General features: G+C 35.9%; 1 protein-coding gene across 5 annotated transcripts in view; it reads left to right on the top strand.

Annotated features, from left to right (window-relative positions):
- LOC145978212 (rho GTPase-activating protein 44-like) overlaps window positions 1-24,933 on the top strand; it is a 64,221-nt gene extending 39,288 nt beyond the window's left edge. For 4 of the 5 annotated variants that reach the window (XM_083110661.1, XM_083110662.1, XM_083110664.1 and 1 more), the window contains exons 13-17: window positions 186-936; window positions 2,755-2,923; window positions 8,100-8,267; window positions 13,026-13,178; window positions 16,843-24,933. In XM_083110661.1, coding sequence (XP_082966787.1) covers window positions 186-936; window positions 2,755-2,923; window positions 8,100-8,267; window positions 13,026-13,168 — 1,231 coding nt within the window. In that variant the 3' untranslated portion in view covers window positions 13,169-13,178; window positions 16,843-24,933. The remainder of the gene's footprint in view (window positions 1-185; window positions 937-2,754; window positions 2,924-8,099; window positions 8,268-13,025; window positions 13,179-16,842) is intronic. The other variant, XM_083110666.1, reaches the window with a different exon arrangement.
- Window positions 24,934-27,061: the final 2,128 nt, after the last annotated feature.

Here is a 27,061-nt window from a genome sequence, read left to right as displayed (position 1 = left end):
AATCCAGTATTGTATTAATTAATAAATTAAATGTTTAAGGTCACATTTCAAATTATGTAGCTTTATCTTAGTTGGAGTTTTGCCTTTCTTAGTTCGTAATTGGAAAAAAAATCTGGCTCCTGACTACCCCTGCTTACTAGACACCTGTATTCTACAAGATCTAAATGATGTGTTTTCAATTTTAGCCCACCTCAAGGTAGTCCACGCCCAGTGATTCGCCGAAAAAACAAGCCTGCTCCAGTTCCACCAAGTCCACGTGAACCCATGCCGCAAGTGGATAAACCAGAGAAGCCACCCATGCTGCCAGTGGATAAACCAGAGAAACCGCCACGTCCTTCCACCAGCGTGAATGTAAGCAGACGAGTCGTCACACAAGCTACGGAGAAAGAGATTCACCAGGTCCAAGTACAGCATGTGCCGTTAGAGAAGACCTCCGCACGCAGCGAGATCCAACCAGCGAGAGAGGAGGAGAACGTTCCAATCGGGTTCGATAAGTTGCTCGCCGACTTCGACGAAAATGCCGTTGCACCGAGCGAAAGTTCGAAGGACGTATCGGTTCCCGATGATTTGGGTGGCTCCGTCGGGTGGCTGATTCCCGAAAGTGTGCAAGAGCTGAACAACTGTGTGAGCGAAAGACCGATCCCTAGTGCAAAGCCACCGGTAGCCGCTCCTCGGACATCGCTGTTCAACAAAGATGAAGTTGGCAAAAGTCATGTGAGTGATAAGTGTGAGTCCGGAAGGTCTGTTTCCCATCCGAGTGCCGACGAACATGAACTGAGTAAAGATTGTTCTAGTCTTGGTAAGCAGTCTTCGGGGAATGCAGAAAGTGAAAAGAGTAAGCCTGTTGTTCCTGAAAGGCCTCTTGCTTTGCGGCAGGGGTCGTTCCGTGTCTCTCAGCAGTACGAAGATGGTAGTGGTGATAAGGTAGGATCAGAGGTGAGCATGATATATCGATTTATTGCATAATCCAGATGCAGGGTGATTCATAAGTCCGTGAAATATTTTAGAAATTTGCTGTAGATAAAATGATACTGCTGACGGTGCAATTCTGATGCCCAAAGAACGACAAACTCTTTAATTTTTTGCACACACCTCACAAATGCTCCATGTGGCCACCTTTTCTGATGCAGGAGATGTCGAACCGACACTGCATTTCGTCCCATATGCGTGTTAGCATATGCAGACAGCCTTTATTTTGAAATTTCTCACAACACTTCTTGATACTGTTGTACACAAGTGGATCCTTCTGAAAATGTGCTGAAAATCGTCTCTGCGCTGTCACGGCAAACAAGGTTCTTACATATTCCAACACACAAAACACCTTCGCACGTTTACTTTACGCCATATTTGTTTCTAATGCTAAGACTTCCTCCTAGTGGCAAGTCACAATAACTATGGACTTGTACGGTTTCCTACAAAAACTTGGAGAGTTTGTTGTTATATAGACATTAGAATGACCAAATCTGTTGCATAGTATGTGTGTGATGAATTTCTAAAATATTTCACAGACTTAGGAATCATCCTCTATATGCTTTCATAATGTGTTTGATACAGATACTTATAGATAAAGAACTGAGCCTCCCTGCTGGTATTGTCACTCTGTAATCAGGGGGGGGGCCTCTGTGTGTGTGTCGTGCTCTCTCTCTCTCTCTCTCTCTCTCTCTCTCTCTCTCTCTCTCTCTCTCTCTCTCTCTCTCTCTCTCTCTCTCTCTCTCTCTCTCTCTCTCTCTCTCTCCCCTCCCTCCCTCCCTCCCTCCCTCCCTCCCTCCCTCCCCCCCTAGGGGTTGGATGGGAAGGGGATGACCTTTCCCTCTGAGAGAGAGAGAGATAAGGAGCTGATTTTTAAGGGTGCCTCAAAAAGATAAAATGTTTAGTGGTAACTCTGTCGCCTTCTAAGGAAACTGTAAAATGGCACAGTGTTTGGATCTCACTTTAAACTGTAGGTCCAGTCTTGGTTAGTCTAGATGAGCATAAAGCAGAATTCAAACTTTGACTGAAAAGGGAAAGCTATACCCTGTGTATATAGTGTAGATGATGTGATCAGTATCATGCTCCTTGCTTTACGTAGAGAGATTGTCGGAAAAATTCCTGTATGAGATTAACCACTCTACCACTGGTCTCAGTTGATACTAATACTTTGGAATTAGTATCAACTCTTCCCTAAAACTTAGAACTAAGTTATTGATAAGGCTGAGCCAATATTGATACTCTTTAACCAATTCCTACTATTGCCAATGCCAATACTTGAATAGTGTAATAATTTTTAAGATCAGAATATTTATTAATATTAGTATCCAGTCTATTGTAGTTTTTCTTTAAAATAGGTGTCATTTAACCTTGAAGACCAATTTTGACACAAATGTGTGCACAAAATTAATGAAAATTGTATATTTTACTTAAAAAATACGATATTTGAATCATGTGACATTCTTGCAGACCTAAATAAATACTTGAGCTCGAAAAAAGTTTTGGAATTAAATTGAAACCAATACTTCCTGGCACTGATAAAGCAGTATCAATTCAGTCCAAGTTATTGATGATGTGTGCCCCAACCTATAATGCCAGGAGGTCTTGAATTTGAATTTTGGCTTGGGCATGGGTGTTCTTTGTGTGTGCATTCATCAATTTCATCCTTATCTTCGCGATTAGTCAAAAATGGCAGAAAAGCAAAGTGAAATAAACCAAATCTATCAATTTATTGATGTGTAGCTCGGACATTGCCAAAAACTTTTAATGTTACTAATTTTTCTTTAGAACGGAAGACCAATGTTAGAAAGAACCCACATGTACTCGGTAGATAAGCAGCAAGTGTCAATTATCCAAGTAAGGAATGAGAGGAGCGGAGAGTCAGAACTACAGCGGACACAGTCAGAACTACAGCGGACACCTTCTATAGGAAGACCTTTATCTGTTTCTCTACCAGGTGAGAAATTTATTTATTGTAGTGATGTGTATTTTGTGATTTCACAACAGGTATTTTAATATTCTGTGTAATTCTTGGATATATTGATGCAGAACTGATAAATTGATGCTTATAGTTGGAATGCAGTACTTCCACATTAATCTTAATATTTTTAGTTGTTACGGTTTTATTTTTAAAATACAAAAAAGAGCATTGCGTATTTTGGCAAATTCACACGAAACAAAATCGAACTATCCAAAGAACATAGACACTCACAATTACAATACCAGACAAAAAAATAAGTTTCACATTCCCAAAGTTCGGCTAACTGCACATCAAAAAGGACCATTTTACGCAGGCATCCAGTTACACAATACGTTACAAAGCAGTTACAAAAATTTTGAGAGAACTACGGTCTTTAAAAGTAAGGTGAAAAATTGCTATTAGAATTACATTATATTCAATTAAGAATTTCAGGAATGAAATAATTTTATAGAATAAATTTATATTGTATACACTATATAATATTATACTTCTACAACACTAGTCCACTATTTAATAAGAACTTATGATATAATTTGTTTTGCATGATTTTACATTGTATTATACAATTGTTTTACTACTATAAAAAACATTTTGATGTACAATGATATGCAGTGCCTTTCACTGTGGAGTCTTCCGTGAAGCAGCGACTAACATGTTGTGTGGTGTGAGGGCATCTGCCGGCATTTAGATCCACAGCGTATGCCTTGGCACTGGATGCGTCAGTGCTTCAGTAAGTATCCAGGTAGCTTGTGTCCAGTTAGCACGTGCTTGGGAAGTGTTGAGATATTAAAAAGTATTTCTCTTGTAGTCTACGGTTATTACAAGCATAAAAACAGTTTTTCGTTGTGACGTTTCAGGAGAACACACGCTCCCTTCATCAGACATTTATTTTTAGTTTGACTAAAGATACAGTTATAACAATGGTTAAGATTTTTTTAAATAAAAAGAGAATCTGTTATACAATGGATGTTGTCAACTGAAAAACAAGCAGTCTGTTTTATTTTTATTTCAGATAAAAATTTTGATCACATTATTTTTATTTAAAAAAATTGTGAATCACAAATATAATCAGGCAATTCAAAATCATCATTGCTTTCAAAGAGTTTTTTTATGTTTTCTGTTACATTAAATTTTAAAGATGGTAAATTTTAAAGAGAAATAATTCTAGAATGCAATCAATACGTACATACAAGAAAAATGTTAAGAAGTGTTTTAGATTGTTTTGTTTTATTTTATGTATTACTGGTGCTTTTCTGCAGTCTAATAATGCCATGCTATGTGAACAATTTAAAACAAGGGATTTTTATGTACGACTTACGTCATTATGAATTAATGTGGGGAAGTCAGAAGGCGGTTGGCAGCAGAATTCCCAGATGTTCCTGTTCCACACAGAGACAATGTTCAAGAACTTACGAGCAAATTTAGGGAAACAGGGTCTGTTCTTGATAAGAAGCGAAGGATGAAATGGCAGGTTCTTACTGGGTAGAAACTAGTCGACGGAGCATGATTGGTACACACTTTTCAAAAATCTCTCCAGTGCCTTGCACAATAAACAGAAATTTACATGACGTCTGCATGGCAATCTACCAAACATTCAAACCTTAAGCCATACATTAGAAGAATTGAAAGAAATCATCAGAAGAGAATTTGAAGTTTTTTCAGAAGAGGACCTGCGTTTGTGGCTGAAAATTTGCTAAAAATATACCGTAAATGCGTGGATGCAGGGGACATAATTTCCAACACCTCTTGTAACAAGGTACATGCTTCTTTTAATTTTAACTGTCTGTGTAATTGTACGAGCTTATTTCATTACATAGCTAGCGGTTCCATTTACACGTATGTTGCATCCAGTTTGCTGGCAGACGCGCTCTCGCTACCTGCTGTAATAGCCACTGCTCCACGGAAGACTCGACCGTGAAAGGCACTGTATATATATTATGTGTGACGTCAACATATTGTATTTTGTAATGTACATGCACCAATACCCCTCAGGGGTACGTTCGGTGTGAAAAGTTCTCAATAATCTTAAGCATCAGTATCTGAGAATCTGCAAGAATATCAGCATGGGTATGGGTATCTGTTAAAAGTAGTATCAGCTCAGTCCTAATAATTATTGTTATAAAATTTACTGATCGTGGTAACCAATATAACCTGTTGATCTGATATATAATTACAAATATTCTGTAAAGAGCAGTAATGTAATCAATGTAAGTAACAATGCAACTGCATTAAATTTTGACTGATTTTTTACAAGAAGAAACAGCTTGTTTTGCCCCCAAACCCCAAGATTCAAGAAACATCAGATCGTCAGCAGCCAGAATTTTTCAAAATGTGATGACCAACAGTGAAACCAGGAAACCTAATCCAGTGCACCAAGAAATCTCTTCTGTCTTCTCCGAGTTTGGCTAATGGCTGAACACCAATGAAGTTTGGTGTCTAAAATCTGACAAAAAGAACCAGTTTGTAATCATGCACAAGGGTGATTATTCTACGAAAGTAATAGACAAACTAAACAGTGACTCGTAAAGTGTCATCAAAAAGGACCCCACAGACAGGTACAATAGAATTGTGAAAATGCAGTGAAATCTAGTGTCATACTCAGTGAACAAGACCACAAATTCCCTTTCAACCCCCACCCTTCACCTGCCATTGCCTATGGCATTCCCTAAACTCATAAACCTGGAATCCCCATGCGCCTTATAAAGCTGGCTTCAATTACCCCACGGTCCACCTAACAAACTGGTTAAAAAACAAAATATCAATTCAACCACAAATTAACGAAAAACTAAATATGCTGACCAAGGCAGTAATTTATTTTATTAAAAACATAAACTAAACGTAACGTTTCAACCTTCTAGCAAGGTCTTCTTCAGACTCTGTATCAAGTACAAAAGCAACAAGATACAAAAACAGGGTATTATATATACACAAACATTACTCCCTCCAGACTATTAGAAAGTTGTTTGGAACTTTCTAGCAGGTGACTTTCACTTGCCAACTTTACTTTCACCAAAAAGGCTAAACACAATTACTTCCATATAGAATGTGGTTGGACTTTTAATCTCACGCTCTTTTCCATTCTTTGTTTAACTTCAATCCCCCATTCCAGTTCATTGTGTCTTCTTCACCTTTCTTCTCTATTTCCTTGGCTTCCTTCCATTTTCTCACTAGCATTCTCTTCTCCCTTCCTATCTGCTTAGCCTCATCCCACTCTATGTCATGTCCTGTTTCTCTCGTGTGTTTAAATATTGCATTTTTCTCTCTCTTAAGTCGAACATCATCCCGATGTTGTTTCAACCTGTCTTTCAGCCTTTTTTTTTTTTCGTTTCTCCTATGTACACACTCTGACATTCTTTACATTTCACTTCACAAATTAACATGTGTGTTCCGCAACAGTGCCGATGCTAAAACTGGTGACTTCAATAGTGCAAGCTGACAGTGCAAAATTAGCCAGCATTGACATAGTAGATACGTACAGTTCAATCCCCATAGACCTGGCACTGCATTCAGTTGAAAGATGGCTGACAACAAACAGAATCCCTGCTCTAGAGGTACAAGAGATAACCAGGCTATTAGAAGTTTGTCTAAAACGCAATTACTTTCAGTTTGAGGATAAATTCTACAATCAATCCGAGGGCCTTGCGATGGGCAATCCGCTATCAGCTCCTTTAGCCAACATCGTCATGCACCTGGCTGAAAAAGAGATACTCCACACTCCAGAACTACAATGCATCCGATATGGAAGGTATGCGGTCGACATGATAGTCGCATACAAAAAGACAGAAGAACTCAACCTTCTAGTGAACAAGCTAAATAGCATCCACCCCAGGCTCAACTTCACCGTAGAACAAAAAAAACATGGTAAAATCAACTTCCGGGACATCACCATCAGCCGTGCACTTAACAAATTCACAACCACTGTCTACAGAAAACCGGATGCGGGCAACCAGTACATACATGCTCTCTCTAGCCATCCCCCCAAGCAAAAAGCCAATGTGTGGCTGAACCTTTATAGAAGAGCCTTCTCCTACTGTTGCAGAGAAGAGGATCTACGAGAGGAGATAGCCACCATCACTGAAATAGCCCTGAAACATGGCTACACTGAAGCACAACTTTCCACTTAGTGCAGTAAAGTGGAAATACAGGTCAGGCACCCTAACCAACCACAATCAACCCATCCGTAAGCAACCCAGCCACAATCAACCCCCCAGCGGCCAATATAAATGGTTTGCCTTCCCCTACCATCCCACCACTTCCAACCGCATATCCAAAGCCCTTCTCCCATATGGCACCAAAGTAGCGCACAAACCCAATTCAAAAATAGCTGATAAACTGAACAAGCACAAACGGTACTTCCTCTCACCCCTTGATAACCCAGGTGTATAGGATGCAGAGTGTGAATGCAAGGCACATTACATTGGCAGGTCCATCAGATCTGTCAATGAAAGAATCTAACAGCACCTAGCAGATGCAAAAAAAGCCCAACCAACTACTGGTCTTGCTAAACATATCAAATACAATAGCCATAAAATCCTAAAGGTTCAAGTCAAACACACTGCCCACATGCTCGTAGACACCAAAATCAAGGAAACGCATAATGCAGTTCCCGCACGAACTAAATATCGATAGCGGGCAAACGCACCACACTTGCATTCCCCTACTACAACAGTTATCGCCCGGAAATAGCAGACGACACAGAACGAGACACACAGTTAACAGCACACCTAGCGGCAGCCAGAGAACTATAAACAAAAGAGACATGCCAAGCAACAGTACAGCAAGTTCCAACGAGGATGGTGGCAGTGGCCACTGAAATTAATCGAGAAAGAAAAAACAGCTTCGCGGATAAAGTGAGTACTAGTTCCTCCGTATTTATATACTACCGCATCTCTCTTTTCCCAATTATGAATATGCACTTAAATTGAGCGGTTGTGTGTGTCTGGTTTTCCTGGTTGTGTGGTCCTGGCCGCTACGTGAGCATGCATTCAAGAGAGACAATGTCCAAAGTAAGACACTGTATTATATTCATTTTATAAAATAATGATATAGCTACGTACCTATATTAGCTGTTGTCAATGGAGTACCATTGAAAACAAATTCTATTGGTTTGCGTAAACAGAGGTTAATTTGTGCACTGTGGTAATCTTTGCAGATAAGAAGGACTTTCCCGAAAAACCTGAGAGACCACCGAAACCAGAGCACATCATTGGAGAAAGAGGCCACCAGTCTAGTCATGCCCGAACTATGTCTGAGGGAAACATCATCGACAGAAGCATGATGCATGCTGCCTCAGGGGACAGATCAGATTTTGATAAGTCAGGTATGCATTACACTTTATTTGCTTTTTGCCTTGATACTGTTGTCTGTGTTTTCCGGGCTAATTACCTGGAAGAAGTTTTCATCATGCTGCTGGATTGAATTGTATGAGTATGTCAGGGTATGTATATTAATACCACTTATGATTAGAAACTTCTGCTCGTCTCGAGAGAGAAGACGAGATTGTCGTGAGTGAATGTAATTCCAAACACTTTGTCTTACATCCCTCTGGTCCATCCAAGTTTACAGGGGTTAGCTTTACTGACTAGGGTTAATTTAGAAAATTGCAAGAACAAACAGTACATATAGTGGAACTACATGCAAAGGAACCTGCGCAGACCCGCAGCTCCTTTGCGTTATGCTTTCGCATGGAGGGGAGGGACGGAGTGGAGTATGCTTCCTTATGGCCCAAGTTGAATGAATAAAGTGGAAGGTACATGAAAGATTTAGTGGTTGCTCTATAGCATTCTGTCTCACTTACTTTGAAAGATATTGCTAGTGCTAATAAAAATATTTTTAAAAAAGCAAAATGAAAACTAGTTTGAAACCTTTAATTTTCATGGGTACCATCTGCCAAAAATATTTTATATCAGTAACAGTTACATGTAGTGCAAAATATTAAAATGTAACAACATGAGGATGTCCTTTGGAGCACACATCTCTTCTTTTTTTTTTTCTTTTTTTTTTTTGTAAATATTAACAACCAGCTATCCAATGAGACTGATTGCAAGCTGTATTTAAACTTAATGATTCCTTCCTGTAACTTCATCAAGTATGAGGATAAGAATGATAAGTTTGTACATCGTTACTATTCGCTACTTGTTTTAAAATGTCTATGCTTGTGAATCATTTACAAATATAAAAATGATATTGACCAGCACAAAGTATAAGACATTATTTAGTTAATGTCAAATTGTAATGTGCCGGCCCCCGTTTCGGTTAGCACATCGAGCTACGATGCCAGGGGTCCCGGGGTTGAATCCTGCCCTAGGCATGGGTGTTTGTGAGTGTCCATTCATCAATTTCATCATATCATCACTCATCTTCATCTTCGCAAATTAGCCAAAAGTGGCACAAGAAGCGAAGTAAAATAAAGCAATTCAATCAATCAATCAAATTGTAATGTATCTTAATTGTAGTTTCATATTAACTTGCAAAATAATGAGAAATATAAGACACAATGGTGCACTTGTTCTTGACACAGGTTCTAACCCATAACCCCACCCCCACCAGCAAACCAAACCAGTATCTCCCATCTCTTTTGATATTTTTTGTTCTTTTCCCATGTAGGTCACAAACAAGGAAGTGGCATCCTATGTGGTGCATTTTGCATTTCCCCAAGGGGTTATTCCACATCAAATCAACACAAAGAACAATGATTGTGTCCCCCACCATCTCAGATTTTGACAAAACTTTGTATATACCCTTCTCTTATGGTCGAAAGAAACCCCCTGAATTTTTTTCACTCTATTTCAAATGGTTTTAATTTTACCTCACTTCAAAATATCATTAAATCTGTCTTGTCTGTCACTCTTCAAGCTTTCATCACAATATACCCTTTGCTTACATTTTGTTTTTCCTTAACCAATTATCAAATATATCTGAAATTTTACGCAAAGCTCAATGTAATAATGAGGAGTTCAGAAAAAAATACATCAGTACTCAAAACATTTTATGAAAGCCTAAAAAAACTGAATTGTAGCCTAATTGTTGTGATGGAAATACTATGTTACGAAAACCTGAATTTTCAGCATGTGGACATGTTTGAACCAAAAGTTTTTGATGTTGAAAATCATTGCAAAGACATGCTCTTTCTCCACAAACATTGAAATTTATGTTGTTTTTTTTTACCCCTTTTAACCAAAATTTTAAGTTTTGTGGACATTGTGGAAAATTTCAGGGTCAATCCATAGCAAATTTGTCCAGCACTGGTCGCTCGACCATTTTTTTTTTTTTGTAACCCTCATGCAAAGGTAGTTCAAAACAGGCATTATTTTTCTAAAACTTGATTTCGTTTGAAAATGGTGGCCATTTTTGTTTCATGACTGGGCATTTTTGGCCTTTGCAGACAGTTACGATAATTATGATAACTCCGATAAGAAAAATTATAGAAAGCTGGTGTAAAAAACATTGTTTTCAGTACATTTCAAGCTAAAGTTTATGTTCTTTACCTTTTTCACCATCTCTAATGCAAATGGCTGAAATTTTGGACCAAAACTGATATTCAATCTTGAAAAAAAAAATCAAAGTTTAAGATTTTTTTAGTAGAGCAGTTATGTAATATCAGAGCTATAATTATTTTTTTTGAGAGGAAAAACACAATTTTGGATGTATATGTTTCCTCTAAAAAAATATATTGGTCTGATATTACATAACTCAATCAAGGAGCCTTTGGTTCAATTTCTGGTGGAGGTGCATTGTACAGTAGTTCACATCCCACTTTCAAAGTAAACTGTAGGTCCAGTCGTGATTAACCTGTGTGAACATAAAGTTAACCTAAAAATAAATGTTTTGATGCGGTGCATTTGGAAGTAAGAACCGACTGCTCATTCATAACAAATGATTGACATGCAGAAACTTCAATTGCTGCTGAATTGCATATCAAGTCTTGCTAGCAAAAGCAACCCATAGTGACTGAATTTGACATGTACAGTCATGATGACATGCTACACAATGTCTTTTAGGACAATATATTTACCTGGAAATAAATTGGAACTTTCTTGGCTAACACTGGTGTACTGTAGCTTCATTTTCTTTTCAAATGTAACATATAAAATATGTATAATATGATGTATACAGTACATATAATATACTAATTCGATGCTCTCTTGCTAACTGTTTACAAATATGTATGTGGTGAGACGTGAAAATCTCACTTCTTTACATAACATAATAAAAATTCCATGTTACTTACAAACAAATATATTATTTCTTCAATGTTTGCATAACCACTGAAGGTAATGAACATTTACTTACAAGTGGCTGTCTTGCTCATGAGCTCCCAAAAATGAAGACATTAAAAAAGGGTTGAAAAAAATATGAAGGCAGTGTTCTATTGAACCTAAAGCTCACATTTTACATAGAAAACAAATATATTTATTGTCTATGGATTTTGTTAACTTGCTGCCACCTTCGCAATTGGCTGTTGATTTTGGACGTATGTTGCAGATCGCAACGTTTCCAAAAATGGCCAAAATACATATTAATATATTTGGAAGTAACATGGAATTTTTGTAATTTTATGCAAGGAAGTAAAAGAAAACAAGTTACTTTAATTGTGGTGTGGGTAGCTGTGCATGTTGTTATAAAAAATGAGGCAGAAAGATTTTGTACAAAGGAAGAAATGTACGACGCAAACTTGCATTAGATTAAGAATTTACTCAATGGAATTTGAGCTTCAATTTTATGACTGTTGAATACTTCTTTTGATACAATATCTTCCTGCCTCTACGAATGTGCTATTTTAATCATCTGTTTGTACAAACTTGTTTCTTCTTGTACGTAAATTTAACAGTGGAGGTTCTTGGTAGAGTTGAGCTGATACTGAGAGATATTGGAGAGAGGTTGTTTTTTTTGCTTGAACTTTGATCTTTGATAGTGGTGAATATAGTTCCAAGGTCAAGTATTCTGTGAAGAATATAAAATGGGAAAACAATGATCAAATCCACAGCAAATTGCATCGCTGGTATTGACTTCTTTAAAATTAAGATGTTGAATAATATTATGACTACCAAATTAATTAGATATGTCAGATTGAACAAAATAATTCAGAACATAGCTTTGGTGGTAAAAAGAGAAGACAGAAGACCATGTTTAGAAAGTAGACTTCATAAGGATGATGCACATTTAATATGTGTAAAACGGAGGAAGAAGAGACAGTGGTGTGTTTCGGGATATGGCAGATGTGAGGTTCCCCCAAAATGTTCTCGAGCCTACAAGCATCATTGTTTCCATCATGACTAAAGAATTATTGTATAAGCCACTACAGACCCATTAAAAAATGTCAGGATTACAAAAGCAAGGGTTCTCACTGACCAGAGGTCTCAGGATCAAATCCCGACCTGGGCATGGATGTTATTTGTGAGTGGCCCTTCATCAATTTCATCATATCATTATTCATCCCCATCTTTGTGATAGCCAAGAGTGTCAGAAAACCGAAATAAAATAAATCAAATCAATGAATCAATCAATCTTGATTTAGACGAGGGAATATCCCTGTATTGTGTGACAGGCAAAAATTGGAATCAACCTGTTCTGAGGATGTCAGATAGCAGTTTGCCTTTAACATTATTAAATTAGAGGCCAGAGGGAACAACATATTTAGGAAGACCGTATCGCAGATGGAGTGTTCGATGTAGTCACAGAAGTAACTTTGGTTACCCAGAGCTGTAAGAAGAAGCAAAAATTGCCTCTATGCTGATATGCCCATAATGTAAAATCAATTGGTCAATACACGTTTCAAATGTGCATCATCCTGATGACGATGCTAAGAGTTGAAACACTAATGATGATGATCTTATCTTTTAGTAAATTTCAGTCAGTGCAATACTTTTAACAAATCAAATCACGGTAGGAGTCTATAAGTAAGACTATCAGTATTAGCTTTCCTCTAGTTCTAATGTAATTTGGTGGCTTTGTAACATCTGGTCTTGCAAAAAAATAAAAAAATAATGTGTTTCAGATAAGGCCTGTTTAACAAGTAGTCTAGTTAGAACTGTGCGATGTTGCTGCTAAAATTGGTGTTTTTGTTAATGATTTCTAGGCCATAAACCTCCAGTTCATCCAAATTTGAATCCACCAAGTTCTCCGAAAGTTCCTCTGCGACCACCTCGTCCGCAGCCTCCCCCTCCTCCATCATTGGTGAAGTCTCGTGCCAATAGTGCCTCCGAAAGCACTGACCTGTGATCTTTCTCTTGTAAGTACAAACAGTCTGTTCGTCCCATCCTAAAATGCATTATGGGAAAGTAAGACTTTTCCTGGTATGCAACTATCCAGTAGATATGTTGTGCACCTCCATAAAATCTGCATACTTTTGTGGTGTGTGTAATAAAAATATCTACCTTGTAAACTAAAGAACAGTAGGGATGTCTCTTCCCAATGTATTAGAATTATAACCTAGTTGCTTCAGTTCCATTAACATGTTGGTTGTTAAAGTTAATTTCTATACCAGAGTATGATGCCTTTCTCTCCCCCCTTCATGCAGAAAACATATTCCACAGGTGACATCTGTAAGCATCACCTCTTTCTTCTTCTCTGTCTTGGCTAAAGTAGCAGGGTGTATGGGGTGACCCTTTCCAAAGACATTCAAATGCCAACTTCCCTTCCACATAGTACACCCTGTACTGCATTTTGCAGACTAGCGAGGCTCTGGCATCTCAACTCACGGCCAGCGTAATCCATCCGTGGGAATTGTGTTGTGTTCTTTCCTTCAGTACAGCATGTAACAAAAGACCAGGAACACTAAAAAAAATATTGTAGCCAAACGAGTTACAAAGTAACAAAGTACCTCATTTCAAAGAGTAAAGTTGTAAGTTTTATTCAACAACATTCACTTTACAAACACACTATGTGGGAACCATGTGTGACCCGACAAATGTCGACGCGATAATCAAACTCTTGCCACACACGGCCCAACATGTCTTCCGAGACTGTGGTTGTTACTTGTTCAATTCTCCTTTTGAGTTCCACAACATCACGTGGAAGAGGAGGGACATATCCATGGTCCTTTACATAACTGCCATAAAAAAAATCACAAGGGGTGATATCCAGGGACCTATGAGGCCATTTTAGCACACATTGGTCGGTTGCTCCACCATGACCATCCAACGATTGGGTAGCTGTGCGTTCAGATATGCCCTAACATCACGGTGAAAATGTGATTCAGTTTGCAACAATGGCATTAACCAGTTTTGCAATATCTGAAGGACAAAGGACTCCAGTTACAGTTTGTTCTTCAAAGAAGAAAGGCCCATTAAGTTTCTTGTGAGACATGGCACAAAAAACATTGACCTTTGGAGAATCTCACTCATGTTCAACAATGTTATGCAGGTTTTCTGTTCCCCAAATTCTACAATTGTGCCTGTTGACTTTCCCATTTGTATGAAATGTTGCCTCGTCCGAAAAAATTATCAAATTCACAAAAGCATCATCTTTGACCTCCAATGCACAGCAAAACTGGAATCGCTGGTCTTTGTCTTTAGGATATAACTTTTGCACTAACTGTAGTCTGTTCGGTTTCATGTTTAATTTTTTTACGCAAAACCCACCACACAGTCATTGTTGACATTTCCAACTCACGTGAAGCTCTGCGTATAGATTTTCTCGGATTCCTTGTGAAAGCTTCTCTCACTCGCTCAATGTCATTTTCACTCACACCTGGCCAACCACTTCTCTTCTTGACACAAACACCCAGTTTCAACAAACTTTACATGCCAGTTGTAGATTGCCTTCCTGGTTGGTGCTGCTTTCCCGTACTTCATCCTAAATTTTCGTTGGATATAAAGTGTTCCCGGACTTTCGTTACATGCTGTATTAATCACCATTCATCCTTATCTTCGTGATTAACCAAAACTGGCAGAGAAGTGAGGTAGAATAATCTAAATCAATCAATTGCCTAAAGCAGCCTGCCTTTTTGTCATGGCAACATCCAGCAATGTGATTATTGGAGAGGGATCAAGACACAAAGGTTAAAAAAGAATAAGGATAAATAAAATGACTGTAGTGCTCATATGAACTACAGGAATACGTTCCCTCCCCCTGTTCAATGGAAAGAATTGCCAAGAGGCATGCCAACTGTGAACAGCCTTTTTGAACAGTGTGTTCCATGCCACAAAATTATGTATGTGGTTTCTACTAAGGTAGGAGAGGTGAAGGCTGTCATACCTTGGCATGAAGAATACTGTGCTTGCTGGAGTTATTTAATGTGGGATATTAGCATGCAGTTTTTACTAAGGTGGTTGTAAGAGAGATTTCACATCAAAGTGACAAGCTACATGAACACACAAAACGAACCTTCAGAAATTAGTGCAAGCTTTCACACTGGAGTGGCATGACACACAGGACATGTAGCTTTCTGGACCCAGATATTTCCTCAATTGTGTGCATCATGTAACATCAGTCTGTTAAGGTGTTTTTTTGTTTGTTTGTTTTTTTAAATGAGAGAGAGAGAGAGAGAGAGAAGTTAATATTCACATGTGTACAGTGTGTGGTAAGGTGTGACTTGTTACTTTGGTGTGAAAGCCTTTGTACTGTATTGGCAATTTTACTGTTCAACTAATACATCAATATGCTTACATCAGCTGATACCAATAAAATATTAATCTGACGCATTGCTCTCCTTGGTGGCCAAGTGCATTGAGTCCTGGACTCCTAGTCTTGCTTCCAATGATACCAAGTTCAAGGCCTGGCATGATCATTCCTTTCCTAGTACCCCTTCATCAATCATCATCATCCTTATTAGCTTAAGGAGCCAGAAAAGTGACTTAAAATAAGAAAAATACAATTAATGTGACCCATTCCTAGTATGTTAGTAATTTGTGATATTCTGTTTGTATTCAAAATTTTATTTTGCAATTGGCCCCCATCTCAGAGTGGTTAGCACATGGGGTCCTGGGTTCAAATCCTGGCCTGGGCATGGTTGTTTGTGAGTGTCCATCAATTTCATCATATCATCACTCATCCCCATCTGCCAAAAGTGGCAGAAAAAGCTAAGTAAAATAAAGCAAATCAATTAATCAATTTATTTTGCAATTTATCGTTACTCTGGAGCTTGCTTGGAATTGCCACATAAATCAGTTGTTACTCTTACTTTTTTGGCATTTGAAATGGGACTCCCCAAGACATAGTGGTTATTACCTTGTAATCAGTGGGTCAGTACTCAGTATTGGAGACACATAGTGATTCTGTTCCTATTTTAAACTGTAGGTTAAGTCCCAATTAACCTATCTGTGCATAAAGTGCAGTTAAAAACAAACTCAAAATGTGTTGTGTGACTGAGGGTGACGGTAGCTGTCAAAAGCTCGAAATTTTACCACAGTTAACAGATTCTATGATAATAACCCATGGAATAACAGCCTGTGAGGGTCAACAGATGTGGGAGATCATCTCGCCAGTTATGGGATGACGTGTGGTCAAAACGACAAACCCCCCAGTCGTCGTCGTATGTTTACTATGACCAGGTTACACTACTCATTCATAGCTTCCTAATTTCCTCACGATGGTGGGTAGCCACCGGTTCCACACACAGGCCGAAATCTCAGGAAACGTTATGTTCTCCGCCCTCCCCCCCCCCCCCCCACTGGAGTCTCGAACCTGCGTGCGTTCCGTAGCCAGAGAACAAAGTTTCCACCTTAAACTGCACGGCCACAGTGCAGGACTTGCAGATTGTATATTCCAACTTAATAGAACTATCGAGCATTTCATATTTTGAAAATGGAACTCGATTTTAGGTTTTTAGGGGACCAAGTTGGAAAAAGGTTGATTATATAATGCAGAAAAATGTAGAATCCAGGAACGTAAAATTGTACTAACAACATATGCCTATTTTCCTAATCATTCCTTCTTTTTTTGTGCTTTAACAGGTTCATCATCAAAGTAGATGAAACACCAAATGACCGAAGCTTCATATCAGTAAGTGCTACCATTAAATGATGTTCCTGCAGCACCAACATTTTTTCCTTCAACTTTGCTGCAGATGTCTGCTTGCTAACACTAACTCAAATTTAGCCGCTAGCACTAACCAAGTAGCTTCCCCGTGGGAAGCCAATTCAACAATGAAGCTTTGTAGACTGACTTTATTGTTGAAGAAACTATGTTATGAAATAAAAATTGGTGCTCACTTGTTTTCCATATTGAGGTTTCAGTGTTGTAATTCATGTAGCAGAACAGGAAATGGTAATATATAAGAATGCTGGAATGGAGCATACAGACATATATGTCTTCCAGATATAAGTAATTCTGTATTTAGTTTTCCACCCCAGTATGCTGTTTTATACATGAACAGTAAAATTACGTTGCAGAAAAAAAATATTAGCATCATATTGAGTTATTTTCCCTGCACAAGAATTTCTGTATGTATACATTAATATCCAGTAACAATATATTTGTTATTCTATTTGTTTATATATTAACAGATGCATCATTGTTTGTATCGGCATTTTAGTTTAATATTGACTGATGAGTAGGTTGAAAATTTTGAACCTATATTTGTAATACATTTCTACTGTTTTCTTTGTCCTGCCAACTTCCTTCAGGGTCTTTCTTCTAGGGCAGAAATAAGCAAGAAGTACTGTAATTTCCTCAAAAGCAGGGAAAAGTTTATATCTTCTTTTGTTAATTCTTGCCGATTGATAGTGTTAAATTTGTGAATTAATTACAACCCAAAGTAATCTTATTATAATGCAGTCTTGAAAAGACTTGACTCTGTTATTATTTAATAGGCTTGTGTCATAAATATACTGAATTTAATATAGTGGAATATTTTTGGGGGAGGGTATAGATGGCTAAATCAGTCGAATCTATCAAAATATGCTACATTTTGTCTTTTGACATTAACCTAGTGTAAAGTACATTTCATATTCTTGCTTCATGCATATCCATAACTAAACAATGACAAAAATACTTATGTTCATATCTTTTAAATTGTATATACACACACATTTTATGGATTTAGACTAAATCATATTTTACTGGCGATTATTTTTTGTAGGTTTGTAACAAACTGAGAGACATATATGCCTGTGTTGAAGAGCTACACATATTTTGCTGAAATCATTAATTATTATGTGTCTTTTTTATTCTACTGCATCAAGCATATTATTAATTTTCAAGTAGGTCTACTGCTTTATGTTTGTAATACACGTTAATTTTTCATTTCTTCGAGCTGTATTTAAGTTTTCATAGTCATACATTTGCCATGTTAACAAATAATTTCTATTTCATTTCTTCATTTTTTGTTTCTTGCATGCTCAGCAGTACATGTACTGTACGAGTTTTATTTTACCGGAGAGTATGTTAAAGGTTCAAAACTGATAGTATGTTTAAAAATGAATACATTTAACACTGTATGCCCAATTACAATGCAAACCTTAAGTATCCTGTTTCAACTGCTTCATGTGAAATTTTTCATTCATGTCAGAATAGCATTTCCTAGACAAGTCAACCATAAATGATGGGACAGGAAACATTTCTGTCTGTTCCAGATTTTATGTACACTATAAAAGATGAATAGTTTCTATCAGTATGAAAATTAATTTTATTCACCTACATGGTGAATCTATCTCTGGGAAGGAATAAGACATATACACCATAGAGTTTACTTCAGCACCAAAATCAGCCTTATAACCAGTGTGTTTATTTATAATGCATTAACTACGGAAAACATACCCTTCTTTATGATGGATGTGATAAACGCAGTTTAAGTATTAACATACGTAAAGTATCATGTTTCTGTGTTGCAGATTGGATAGTTTTTTTCCCATTCATTTCAAAGGAGACTCCGTACCCTTAGTGAATGAAGGCAGCGAGCCTTTGAAATTAATTAGAAAAACTTACAAATGTCTTTTTCCTACAGTTTAAAAGATTCATAATAAATAGAGCTACTCAGTCTTGCACAGTACTGATGAAACTGTGCACATTTTGGTTACATTTACTGTAGTGTGCCTTCCAACCTTGAAAAACACTGCCAGATTGCATGTAATTGACAATATGCACACACTCATTCTTAAAAACAAAACAGAACATTTTTTCCTACCATCATCAGCATCTTTTAATATTTGTGTTCTTTACGAAAATTATTATCAAAAAATGTTATTGTTTTTCATGTTTTAATTTAGCAAGGCAGAGCTTTGTAAAGTGACATTTTTAACTGTTCTTATATGATGACTTCACATTGAAATAATAGTAGGCAAGTAAAGTTAGTTAAATTATATATAAATTGCAGAACTCAGTAACATTAATCTGGTTGCTTTTCACTGCAGATTATTCCAGTAACTGGTTGAAATATGTGATTTTTGCAAAATTTGAAGAAAGTAATTGAATTTTCTACATTTATGCTCACAGAGAAAAAATGGGGGAGGTGTTAGAGTTCAAAGGAAAGTTGAAGTGACAAGTACAAAAAAGTAGGAACACTTACCTGAGTCACTTTTTTGTTTGATATACCCATATATTTTTTGTAGAGAAACTATACACGTAAAGCTTTTCAGTAATGCCATATAATCAATGTACAATATTTCATAGCGTAGTATTTTCATTGTACTTTGACTCGTGTAGCTTTTCAGATTTTTGTAATCAACAAAAATGAAGGTTCAGAGAATGAGAAGGAATTCCCATTGTAGTAATAATAAATAATTTTTGTGGTGGTATGTATTTGTCTTCCCACGTTCCCACTTCCTTAACTGCAAGACTAATAACGATACAAAGTAACATATTATGCCACATGCAAGTAAGAAATAGTATTGGTACACCATTCCAGCATTCTTATTCAAACACTAACTAAATTGTAGTCTTCCAGTGTATAACGCATTTGTAAGTTAACTCTACTTCTGTAGATTCAAACCATGCAACAGGAATTATGTTATGTGTTAAGATGCTTTCACAAGATATTGATGCTGGCTTGAGTGCAGCATAGAAATATCTTGTTAAAACTTATACTTGCAACCTGGCTGTTAAAGTGTATAACATCCTTGTTCAGTTTTGATTGAAGCGACATGTGGTTGTTTATGCGTTCAGTATGCGAATTGAAGCCTTCAGCGTGGGCTTTGGACCTACTAATGCAATAATGTTGTGACTGCTGTTGATTGAAAATTATATTTTGTCAAGCAGTGTGCAATTGCTCAAGATGAAGACTAAACAACATTTTTTTATGTATTTCTTCTGTAATCTTCTAACTCGGGTAGTTTCGGTAGAGACAATAAGTATTTCCACTAGAAAACAATATCAGCATAAATTTAATTTTGCTTTTCTGTATGGCAGACCACTTTGTGGCAGGCTCTGTATGAGGAAAACTCACCTCCTACTGTGGTAACATCTGACGGTAACTGGTGAGTTTTTTGTACACAGAATTGTGTGTCATTTTTTCCCCATTATCAAGGATGCATTTTTATATGACCAACAGTTTCAGGTCCATAAATATGAAAAACCACATGGAACGAACATTTTCATATCCATACATGCAATTTTGTGCATATTATAATTCCTATTTTTTTGCATGCAGGTCTGAAGTTTTATAACTTTGTGGTAATGTTTGTAGATCCAAGGATGTTATTAACTTCAAGCAGCTATGAATCATAGTTAAATTTATGCAATAATCAGTTACTGCAGTTAGTGTACGCCGATTGCATGTTGGCTGTGATAGTTTTTAAGAGCGATAACATGGTAGTTATGAAAAACATTAAAAAATATAATTTGTGTAGCAAGGACTACTTGTTTCAATGAAAACTATTTTATAAGTTTTCCAACTTAACATACAAGTTTTTGGGTGCAGTTACTTCAGAAACTATAGCACCATACTGAAGTGCTCAGCTCTCATTGTAGTTATCTTGTAAGCATTGTATAGAGAGAAGTTTGTACAGTTTATACATTGGCAAATGCAATATCGTAGTCTTCGAAATGTATTCATTAATGTTCATGAAACTGATGTACGAAATAATGCCTCAATTTGTTCACAAGTAGGTAGTAATTGTTATACTCTGATTCATGAGTAGTCAGAATAGTGAAGTATGGTTTACGAAAGTTAATAATAATAGTAAATGTTAACAAAAGGGCTAAAACCTGTGTGTATATAATTTCATTTCAATATTGACCGTTATTTTAAATACCCGTATACTGTAACTGAAAGTAATTCTTTCTATTTTATTTTACCTATCTTTTAGTACATCAAAGAAAAAAAACATCTTTTCATATTAAAGATTGAGCAAAGACTGATGACTTGGCAACATTGTGCTTACATGTAGTTGTTGCTTTCTCTTGATTCATGAATGCCTGGTTTTCATGATGGACAAGTTTCCTCAGATGCAAATCTAAGTTGTGCTGAAATAATGTAATAAAATTATTGAAAAGTATGCTGTCTTGTATCTTGCACTGGAAAATACATTTTATTGACTGATTAATATCTTAAACAGTACATTCTTACAAATTATTATATTTCACAAACTGGTCATTTGTATCATCAGTTGAAAGCAGATTCAACAATGTTGCCACTTGTGCTGTTATGACATTAAATAGTGAATAAAATGTAAAAATCATTACATTTAACGTATCATTTATGTTGAGCATGATTCGTGTTTATGCGTATGGCATTACTGGACCTTTCCTGTGCCAGCAATGTCGTTTCTTTAAAATAAATTTCTTTTCAAAAACCTGTTGTCATATTCCAAATTACATGTGTGTGTAGAATTCCTTGTAATTCTTCTGTAAGAAATTCTGAAAGTTGAAGTTTGTCAGACTTCCATTATAATGTCCCAGGTTCGTCTCATAACTGTTTTAGTTTGAAGAACATAAAATTTAGTATACCTTTGCACATGTTGACAATGGTTTATAATAAGCACAGCTCAGTTTTGGTTAATTGTTTAATGATGTGCATGCAAATAATGATGAAAGGTAGTAAAGCTTAATTTAGTTTCATGAATAACAACTGATTCAATGTAAATGTTTTAATTTACCCTTGGAACCAAGATTTATCTTTGTGCTCATTTTTTTTTATTAATTACAATATTGTGTTAATTGGTGATCATTTAACGAAAAAGGATAACTTTGTTCATGAATATTTGCCTGTTATTCACTGGGAAAGCAGGGATCCAAGATACCAAGGAAATTCTGTAATTTTGAGTACAAGTAACACAAATTTATCAGAATAATTTGTAGTATTGCATTTTGCAATTTACATAATGAATTCATTGACATTATTTTGACTTGTGAATGACTAGTACATATTACAGAAACAAGTTGTACTAAAAACTATGCTATTTTCACCCATTGCCAAAGATTGTGTTGAACGTAGGTTGTTTATACTGGTTGTGGAGTTAGTGATAAATAGATAAGAATTGTTGGTTTGGTAGTAAAATTATTTTTAACAAAAAAAATTTTGTTAACGTAAATTGAAAAACTAGAACATTAAGAGCTGTATTTCAGAACATGCATAGTGACAACCTTTTTTAATTTTAACCAAACTTATGTAGAGATATGTGCTTAATATGTTACTAATTACATGTACATTGATTTAGTGTAGTCTATATATTACTTAGAGATAAAGAAAATGCTGTTTTGCTCAAAAAATTTTGTACATAGCTTTGCTATAATATTTGCAGTATACTGTTTTTTTCTTCATAATTTCTTTAGTTGTTAAATATCATTTGATCTGTACAGCACATTTTTGCATTGGAAGAGAAAAGCATTACCTTAGGCCTGTTTCAAAGGGAGAATAATATCAGTTTGTTTATTTGTAATCTTTATTTATTTTTCCTTCGTTTCTTTGGGCAAGAGTTTGCAAGTTCAAGGTTATTACAGGGTTAAAGTAGTTTTGCAAGTAGGAGCAAGTGTTTAGAATTCGTGTGATGTAAGGAGGTTGCTTGTTTCATGTCACTGGTCTTCTGTAGTTTCCTTCATTTTACATGACTTGAATCTCATCGTAATTTGTTTACTAAACTTTGTTGTTGCAGTGTTGATCTATGAAGGTGCTGAAGTGCAAGATACCGAACCTTTCTCATATTTCATCTGATGTGAGAAAATTTGTCTAACCAGTAAAGAAACCAAGTGTAATCTGTATTTTTAAAAAAATGTTAATTTTCAATGAGGTAACACTAAAAATTAACCTAGCATAATCCAATGATTACAACTGCTCTCTTCCATAAACAAATCACAGCTCCCCTGAACAGATAACTTATACTCAAAATAAAATTCATGCTCTCATCTTCCTAGAAACTATGTAAACAGGTGTGTTTGTACAAGTGTGATGGTGTCTGTTTACCCAATTTATATCATGTTAAAAATCTGAATACAAAAATATACTAAAAAAAACTATGAGCTCAAAAGAAACCATCATGAATATAAAAAATAAGAAGGAACAAGAACAAGGGGGTTATAGAACACATTATGCTATTTGTACAAATTGAGAATAGTTCACACAAAATCCTTTTGAGGAATGCAATTTCTTGTTGCACTGAAGGAGAGAATTTTCCATCTCGAAGCAGTCCATGATAGTTCGTTTATCTGTTGATAAAAGTTAAGATCTTCCAAACCCAATTATTGTAATATTAAAAAGTCTTTGGCACCAACAAATACATCATACCAAATTTAACACTTCAAATATTCTTGACCACAATACAGATCGTTTCTTCTGGGATCACTACACTGATGCCTCCTTCTGGTGTTTCCCAGCTTGGATGCGGTCTCCAATTTTTACTCCCGTGTGTTGCCTGCCAGTGGAGATTTATCTAGGAAAACTACGCAGCAGTCAAATGATGCCATTTTGTTTTGTTTGAAGCATCGCAAGGTCTCGTAGGTGCAAGTGCTCTGGCATTATCTTCTGGCTTCAGCAAATCTTCTTGTATCTTTTGGCAGTTTCTGTAGTTCTCTCTTCAAAACTTCAGTCTCAGTTGCGAAATCTAACATTTGCTTCTCTCTTTCCTTGAGCTCTGATTGTACCTCTTCTATCTCCTTCTGAAGATCAGCTTTTCCTTCCTGCAATTTTACTGCAACTTTCCTACACTCACAGAGCTCCTTACGAATTCTTTGCAGTTCATCTTCTTTCTCATCCATGTTCTTCGTTTGACTAGACAGATTATATTCATGCTGTCTTATTTGTTCGTCTTTTAAACCGACAATATTTTCGCTAGCTTCCAATTGAGAGGACAATGTTTCTTCAGAACAGAGCTTTAGTTTCAGCAATGAATGAATAGAAACTTTCACTTTAAAGAAGTAACCAAGAAGACAGACACACAGCATAAACATATCAGATGCAGATACTCGCCAAGTTTTTGTTAGTCTTGTAATCTAGTTTCTGCCGTATGTTTTGTAACTGTTCTGTCAATGGTAGCAACTGCAGCCATGATACTTCACTGAATTTCTGGCAGCATAGGAGGTCTGTACACAAAATTGTTGACATAACACCACAGGAAGAAATCATGGAGTGAGGTCAGGTGAACTTGGTGGCCAGGAAAGAATAGCAGAGTCATTTTCAGAAGAACACCTAATGGAACAGTCTGTTTATTTGGCAGCGCACAGGCAACCAAACCACAAGAATTTTCTGTACCGTGCATTAATTGTTGTGTGTAGTTGCTTCTGTGGTATGTTGAACCATCACTATTAACTCATTTTTGGCAAATTCCAACACAAAACTCTTTCTGTTCACCTGCACACATGTGCAACACTGTTGCTCCTAGTTGAGATGCAAGTGAATTCCTTGCAACACTGCTCTCGTTCTACAAACACTTGGCAAGTTCCTGCATCTAATGTTATGCCTCTTTCCACTGTGTCTGCCTTGGTTGCCTGGAGATGATTGTAATGTAACCTTACATAATAATCTTAAAGGTTAATGTGAGGTTACAATATAAAAACTCTATTTTGTACGTGTCATCAATAAATCAAACTAAGTGATGTTATTTTTACTGCAGTTACACTATAACTATAACATAAATTAATGAAACATAACTTGGTAAATACGGAGAAACTAGTACTCACTTGGCGTACGCCAAGCAACAGCACAGCAAGTTCCAACGAGGATGGTGGCAGTGGCCACTGAAATTAATCGAAAAAGAAGAAAAAACAGCTTCGCGGATAAAAGTGAGTACTAGTTTCTCCGTATTTATATACTACCGCGTCTCTCTTTTCCCAATTATGAATAACTTGGTACTTATAAACATTGTATGGAATCCCTAATGATAGTGCAACAAATTTACTTTAAAAAAATATATAATTACTAATGACCATAAATGAGTAATTATTAAGGCTGAGCCATTACTGACCAGTGCCAATATATGATTTCAAATTTAATTACTGGTACCAGCTGATATTTCCGCAATCTCTGCAAAAATTCTACAAGACATTTTTGCAAAATTTGCAACTTTATGTATTTTTTTTTTTTTTTTTTTTTGTGGCTAAAGTGAATTTCAAAATTAAATTACAGGTATTTTAACATTCCAATAAATCTCATATGTAATAATTCTCAGAATATTTTAAACCAAACCTCTAGTGCAGTGATGTGGTGTAATTGTAGTGGAATGCATATTTATAAATATTCTGAATACAATTTTTAATTGTTAGATTGCCCAAACATCAGTATTGATGTTGATATTGGTTCAAAGTAGTACTACCTCAGCCTTAATTAGTGTTTATTGAATGTGAAATGGTTTAACTATAGGTCATTGGTTTATGTCCTTGACACAAATCAACCTAACATAAGATTGAAATAGAGAAACAAATCAACAATGGTCTTAACAGATTGTAGAAGCATTTATGAAAGATTTTTGCGTTAAAAAAGAGAACAATCTTTATTTTTTTTGTTCTGCTCAATTGTTCATCAGTGTATCACTTTGCCAATAAATTGAGATTGCTTAACAATATGTACAGCAGTAAAACAAAAAATAGCATTTATTTTTGGAGTCATTTAGATATTTTCTTTTGTGTTCTAAGAATGTGGGTGTATACTTTTTGGGAATGTTTATCTCATTGAAGAAATATAATTGTAACAATTAAAGTAACACAAATTTATACTTTTTTAAAACATTGTTTATGGTTTTCTTTTTTATTTCAAAATATTTTGTAATACAATTTGACTTTTCATTTAATGTTTATAGCAATCAAGGAAGTGATATTTGCTTTGGTGTATTATAATAATGTTTTTGTTTGGTTTGTAAACTTGATGAAGGAATTGCACAAACATTTTTGTTGTATGTATGCATAATACACTTTACGTACTTTATATGGAAGTGTGAATGTTTGTATCATGCAAAGCTCATTTTATTATATTTGCCAATTACTTTTGACATGTTCACTGAGACAGTTGGTGCTCCTTTATTCCTGATACAGATTAGCTCGTTTAAATAGTACATTAATTTCCCTTGCTTTATATTTTAGAAGTACAAATATTCCAGCGTATCTTCTTTAAAATATGCATTTTTGTTAATTCATACATAAGTAATATGTTGATTTGTTTTGTGCTGTTTGTTTAATATCCTGTGTTCATAGTTTTGATTTACATGCATGGAGTATTGTTAAATATATATTCTCACTTGTGCTTACACTCCTATGTCAGATAAGCAACAATACATGGTTACTACCACAAGGGCACTATTATTTTCCCCCAGCTATATACTTGTAGTGATATCTTGATTTACTGCAGCCATCTACTACCCCCTCCTCCCCTTTCATATGGCAAGATGTTTCTAATTGAATAAACTTTAGTGCAAATATATAATCTACATGTGTTGTTTAGAAATATATTAAATGTGATTCTTTCTGCATAAAACAATCACTTTCCTCTTTTCTCTCCCAGTTCAGGTTTGGTGACATTACCTGAGATCAAAAATGTTTATTCGTGTTGTACTTAAAAACTTTTGAACTTTATTTCAGGCAAATCTTTGACAAATTGCATATGGAAATATAAAAATTCATAACGCTTGCAGTAAAAAATCATTAATAATGTTTGAAGCATTATTTTATTTTAGATATTTTTGTACAATTATGTTTTATTTAGTTGATTTTGTACACAGGACACAAACGAGAAAAAAATAATACCATTGTGTGATCACTGAAATCATAATTATCTAGAAATATACAGGGGAGTGCAAACTGTCTTAGCTATGT

Source organism: Lepisma saccharinum, chromosome 24 (genome assembly GCF_977018435.1).
Source record: "Lepisma saccharinum chromosome 24, izLepSacc3.1, whole genome shotgun sequence".
Classification (NCBI taxonomy): Eukaryota; Metazoa; Arthropoda; class Insecta; order Zygentoma; family Lepismatidae; genus Lepisma; species Lepisma saccharinum.
The sequence above is the reverse complement of the archived record's forward strand: the minus strand, read 5'-3'. Positions and strand labels throughout refer to the sequence as shown.